A 6,500-nucleotide genomic window follows, 5' to 3' on the forward strand; every position below is an offset into this window, starting at 1 on the left:
TGCCCGTGGATTTGCCTATGCCGCCGCAGCCGCGGCGCCGTCCAGCAAGACGGCAGCTGGTATCTGCTTAACTGCTCCGTCACAAAAATTCCATCAGGCCTCACTGGGCCTGGCATCCGGAGTTGACGGTGGCGATAGGGTAGGGTCAGTCGGTTCGATGACCTGGCCACCTGGGAGCCGGTTGGATAACAAGGGGGCTAGCCTAGCCGGCTAGGCGTGTTTAGCCGTTTGGTTGTGACAAATGACAATGCTGCTGTCGTGCACCGCCGCCGAACATGGGTGGACGAAACCACTCAATTCATTCACGGCCAGATCCGTACGACACAGATACAAAAGTACTCTGTACAAAACAATGCCGAAACCATTACAGCTACTGCAGATTATTTGTCAGTAAATCAGACCATTTTATTACAAGCATTAGTAAGAGGATAGAAGACTGACCAAAAAGTACCATGCATCAAAACGGCCAGCTTTTTGGGTGTGACCTATCGCCAAAGTTTCCATCACAAGCCACATGTAATCCTCATCTCTTATCCCTACCACCGAAGACCCTCTAGTAGGGTGAATGTTGCAAAAGAATAACACGGGGCAGGGAAAACCCCTGCCCGATGAAGCAATCTATCCCGGGAAAAAAAAAAACACAGTACATGCCACGGCAAAATGGGGGTGAATGAAAAAAAAATGGTCAACCTAGGCATTCTGCTTTGGCTCCTCACCAGCTAATCTTCTCCGCTGCTGGTGCTCTGCGACCTTGTAGTCCACAACCTCGCGGAACAGGCCTGGGGTGAGCTCGCAGTCCTTGCTCCCATAGACAGCGGCCTGGACGCTTGCCATCATTTTTGCTATTTCCCTCCCAGAGAAGCCCTGGGTCTTAGCCGCTGCCTCCCGGATCAGGTCATCAGTGATGCCTTTCACCTCGATCTTCTGGGGCTGGCGGCGGAAGAAACGGAGCCAGCTCTTCTCGTGTTTGTCACCGGCTTTGATGATGTACTTGTCCAGGTATAGCTTCAGGAGCTTGAATCGCTCATCTTCCCCAGGCAGGGGAAATTCCAGGACCTCATCGATACGGTCAGCGACAGCAGAGTCAAGGTCACCAGGCCTGTTGGTGGCAAGTGCAAGGACAATGTCCTTCGATTGGTCACCTGTGCGGAAGAGGAGAGCATTTAGGGCACTCCTTTGAGCTTCACTCATGTAAGTTTTGTTCCGTCTGCAGGGTACAAAAAAAATCAGTCTGAGATGTCAACACTACAGTTTGCAAGTTAAGGGTGAGAACACTACAATTTGCATGTTAAGGGCGAGAAAACAAGATCTTAGCACACTCAGAATAGAACAATGACAGAAAAATCATTGGTGCAATAGACTTCTACTACAGAATATTAATAAGTGCAGGGGGCAGTCTGGCAGAGCCATCCCCCCCCCCCCCCAACAAACCGCACACACACAAAAGAAAAGTTCTTAATAATGTACTTAATTCTACTGCTTAACTGCCCCCTCTCAATACACTTCAAGTCACATAACAGTTGGTGATTAGTTATAGCTATATTTATAGAGCCACACATTTCTATTGCAAAATCATTTGTGATAGATGAATGACTAATAGCAGTCAACAATGTTAGATTTGAACTCTCTTGATAATCATGAAAATATCACTAAAGCTAGCAACAGAAGAGAATTTCTGGACTCCATGTTATATGTGCTGAAAATTCAAATGGTGTCATGGAGGTTCAAACAAGAAAACTATCTGAAGATTTTGTTTTCACTTACTCGCACAAGAAAGCATCCGCTTCATCTATGAAGAGGAGCAAACCCCTATTAGATTTCTTTGCCCAGTCAAACAACTGATGAATCTTGGTGACTGCTTGTGATCCCAATGGTGCAACATCTCCACCAGTCATTAGTGCATAATCTAATCCCTGTAAGTGGCGACAACATTAATGGGGCAGTAGCATTTCAAACGTTTTCATTAATGTAGACATAGATATGGTCTATGAAACATACAGAATTGCGAGCTAGTTCTCGTGCTGCCATGGTTTTCCCTGTGCCAGGAGGCCCATAGAAAAGCATGTTCCTGAAAGGAGCTTGATGAAGTTTCGTATTGGCCGTGGCATTAGCAAGCTGCTTCACTCTCTTCTGGAGAGAAGGATTTAGAATAACATCACCAAACCCATTTCCATCCTTCCCTAGGTTGCTTCCGTTCTTCAGTTTGCTAGTCAGTGTACTTGTAGCACGTGAGAGGGAACCAGACCAGGGATATTTCCCTCGTGATGACTCCCTTATCAGTGAAGGCTGACCTAGAATACGATCAACATAGCCCCAGACTACTCTTGCACCCTCCCTGGGGAAAAATATGTGAATCTATGTAAGGGCATCAAGCAGAAAATAAAATCAGCAAAAGGTGAGCTTTTAGTGCATGAATTAAGAGTGGGAAAAAAAACTACTCGAAAAAAATCAACACAAAGGTTATGTTCATTTGTGCAGATTCCTCTTGCATCATTTGAAATAGTTTGAAATATATGCATTGATCTTAAAACCAAATGTGGTAGATACAAGAATCATCCAAAGCAAACAAAGGGACAAATTTAGAAGAAATAGAGCAACTAATCATACTGTGACTACTAGAATTCAAACCCGTATATTGCATAAGATGTAATTCTGGCACCACAATTGGTTTCTTATTCATCATTGAGTTTAAAAGCTGACAGGTCGATACACAGCAGCAGTTTAATTCAGTAAGAAATGGCAGAGTTATGGTGAGTGAACCAGACAACTAAAACCAGAAAGAAATTGAAACATAGACCACAATGAACTTTACCTTGTTGTGTATATTCCTGCAGCAAGTGCTGTTATACCTCCCACTGCTACGACTAGCTTATTTTGATCAGTTAAGATCGTTCGTAAACCACCTGGGGAAGAGGGAAAGATATCACACAACAAAGATGTCACAAACTTTTATATCTCACCACTGATATTTCATAATATAATAAGCATATAAAGACCCCTAACATCCCTAGGTTGGATACAACATAGGAGTAAATAGTTTGAATACAGTAACATCATGTTGGTACCCATAGAGTATCCAACTACCAGTTTTAATTCCAAGTAATAACTTTCGTTTTATCAAATCACCCAAGTTATTTGACACAAACCATTAGAAATAGCTTAAGAGAACAGCAGAAAAAGGTCCAATAAAGAACTATTCACTTAGTAAGGCATACCTCCTATATGCTCAAAGGTTGTGTTTATCACTTGGATCCACTTCTCCCTGTCAGCATTTATCTCCTCCAAAAGCAATCGCCTTTTCACATCTTCAGTTTGCTTTGTTACTAGTATTCTCCCCTCTGCCTCTGCCATGGCTTTCTTTGAAATGGTCTTCTGCTCTAGATCGGCCTTATGCCTCTCTGTCTGTCTCCTTTGTTCCTGGATTTGCTCCTCAGTTGCCCGCCTGATTTGCTCTAGCCTAATCCCAGATTCCTCTTGCATCTTCACAAGCTCCTGGTTCCTTATCCTCTGCGCCTCATGTTCAGCCTGCAGTCGCTTCCTTTTCAGCTCATCCTCGTACTGAGCTGTCTGCGACTTAAATTTAGCTCGTTGTTGATCAAGTTTTTTCCTTTCTTCGAAATCCACCCGTTTTTGCTCCTACAAAATGGCTCATGTTAGAAAATAAATTTGAGCATAATATAATTTGTGACTTAACAAAGCAAAAGTACACTCCCTAGTCCCTACATTCCAAATTTTAAGTCATTCTGGCTTTTCTAGAACATAGTTTTTACAATGTATAAAGACATATCTAGGTGCGTAGCAAAAGCTATGTACATAGAAAAGCCAGAACAACTTACAATTTAAAAATGTGGGAGTACCTAATATCACAACATTTATTATGGGAATGAAACAATTCTATACAAATGTAATAGAAGTATAAAACCCCTCCAATAAAAAACAAGTATCTTCCATGCTTGCTGCAAAACTATTTCATGTTCACCAAATATCTTTACAAACACATAGGTCAGTCATATGAAAATAATAAAAGAAATATATTTGTCGTGAAAAAACTATGTTATGGAGACTATCAGTGTGCAAAGTGACATGACCCTTCATCACAGATCCACACTATTCAATGAATAAATAAGGGTGACATGATCTGAATGAAGTACTTAATGTGTAATAGAACCAACAGACATATAAACTCAGTTCAAGATCAATAGCATTCTGACAGACTCGTAAAATACTGCAAAAATAGGAGCAGTAGATAAATCTAAGATGTTGTATGTTGATTATGTTGATCACCAACATTTGTGTTGCAGACAGTCAAGAAGGTCAGAGTCCGCACAATATGCCCACACAATTCTGGATTTCAAGAATAAAGAATTATGTGAAGCAATTTGTTAACTGCAGCACAGAATAAAACCAGCCATCAACAGGAATGCTATGGATATGGAAGCACATGACTGAAGGTCCTATATCCATGGCAATTATGAACTCGGGATGCTCATTTTGGAGTTTCCAGGAGGGCATAGAATCGTCATTTGTAATCTTAAATCTCAAAACTATATATATATATTTTTTCACGCAATGGTTCTCCAAACTAGCTCCTTACTGGTTAGCCCAGACGAGATGAGCTTGCGACTAAAAGACTTTGCAGCTATTAAGTTAGTTGGAGTAAGTGATATAATTACTTCGTGCAAAATATCATAACCAACAAATTAAAGACCAACAGTGAGGCCAACAGTGATGGGACGAGAGATGTCTCACAAGCTCGATCTCGGCCAGTGACTTCTGAAACTCGAGTTTCTTCGCAGCTATTTCCTGCTGGTGCGTCTCCTCCCGCTTCTTCATAAGCTCGAACAGCTGCACAAGCACAACCACGGGTGAAAACAGCCCCCAGTCAAAACCCGCCGTAGAACGGAACAAGGAAAAGAACCAACGAGAAAGCTCCACGAAAAATGCCCACCTTTTTGGGGTCCGGCGACTTATTGATCTGGTTAAGCGCCTCCACCCCACGCTCCAGCGGCGCGGGGTCGAAGCCCGCGGCACTGGTGCGAGGGTGCTGAGTCGAAACCTTGGGCGGCTCCTCCGGGGCATCCTCGCGCCGCCCTCCCGACGGCGGTGGGGACTGCTGGGGCGGCGGCGCGGCGGGTGAAGGGGCCTGGGCGGGGGCGGAGGAGTAGAAGCCGGGGAAGCGGAAGGTGGAGCCGCCCCCGTCGGCGTGGGCCCGCTCGGAGGAGAGCGCGAAGGCGGCCCCCGCGGAGACGGCCGCGGCCGCTGCCTTAGCGGCGGCGGCGGCGGCCATGGTTGTGAGTCGTGTGGGTTTGGGCGGGTAGGGTTTAAGGCAGGCAGGCTGGCTAGCCGGCCGTCCGTCTCGATCAAAACCGCGGTAGGAGATGCGAGTATTTGTGCGTGGGCAGGCGGTAACGCAGGTCGTCTTGCGGCCCAAGAAGGTCGGCTACTCTTCTTTCTTGCTCTTGCCTTCTTGGGATACAAGCGGGGCTCTCTGGAGTTCGCTTTCTGATATTTTTCAGTGGGGACAATGTTAGTGGCTTATTGCGTTACGTATGACGACGATGATTTTTAGTTAGTCAGCATTATTTATTTATTCTAAAAATCAAATCTATATCTATACCTCTATACCTACCTATCTATAAAGAGCCAAAATTTCAGTCTGCCCCAATATTTTCTTCTGCTCTCCTGTCCGCTTTCGGTTTGCTTAGCCTCCTCAGTCCAACGTGTATAGAAAAGCAAAAAGAAAATAAAAAACTTTCTAAGATTCCCAATGCAAAATATCCTATTACTTCCGCTCCCGTCGATCCCCGTCGGTCAGCCCCCGGAATCGGTAGGATGGACGAAAGAAAAAAGAATAAAAAATTTTCTAGAGTTCCCAATGTAAAATCTCCAATTTACTTTTCTTTTATTCTTTAATCGGCTAAAAATTGATAAATAGGTAGTAATTCATAGAAAAATCTAAAAATTATAAAATACATTTTATTCAGCTCCACATATGTAGATCCATGCAGTAAATAAAAAATATCACAAATTTTAGTACACTTTTTTTTGTTGGAAATGCTTGCCTATGCTTTTTAGTGTAAAATTAAAATTGTAGTTATCTTGCTCCAATTATTATAAAAATTTTATGGTAGCCTATTTAATGTGATGCTTGATTCATATTTCATAGCAATCCTAATCTAAATAAAAAAATAATGCTAGCATCAAACTTCTCATGTTTTAATATAATACTGAGGTATATTAAAAGGTAATATAAGAGTGAGATAAGGTTTAATTAATTTCTATTTTTATTATTAAATAAATATGTCTTCAAGTTATATATTATTGTAAATATTAACTATCTAACACCATAGATGTTATGGTTATCAATAAAATAAATTATGGACTTTAAATTTTATAAAAAGGATAAATATAAATAGATATATAACATCATGTCATCACTTTCTAGGGTCATTTGATGTTTTTCTTCTGTTATAACGCACGGGTATATTTGAGGAAAAATT

The 6,500-nt window shown here is 42.3% G+C and overlaps 1 protein-coding gene across 1 annotated transcript; it reads right to left on the reverse strand.

Annotated features, from left to right (window-relative positions):
- On the reverse strand, nt 354–5,404 carry LOC8073880 (ATPase family AAA domain-containing protein 3-A). The gene is made up of 7 exons (XM_002454394.2): nt 4,949–5,404; nt 4,750–4,845; nt 3,216–3,636; nt 2,813–2,903; nt 1,999–2,335; nt 1,765–1,913; nt 354–1,207 (listed from the first exon to the last, which is right to left on the reverse strand). The coding sequence occupies exons 1-7, from the start codon at nt 5,285–5,287 to the stop codon at nt 691–693; spliced, it is 1,950 nt and encodes a 649-aa protein (XP_002454439.1). The 5' UTR covers nt 5,288–5,404; the 3' UTR covers nt 354–690.

The sequence above is a fragment of the Sorghum bicolor genome, chromosome 4 (genome assembly GCF_000003195.3).
Source record: "Sorghum bicolor cultivar BTx623 chromosome 4, Sorghum_bicolor_NCBIv3, whole genome shotgun sequence".
NCBI classification, from domain to species: domain Eukaryota; kingdom Viridiplantae; phylum Streptophyta; class Magnoliopsida; order Poales; family Poaceae; genus Sorghum; species Sorghum bicolor.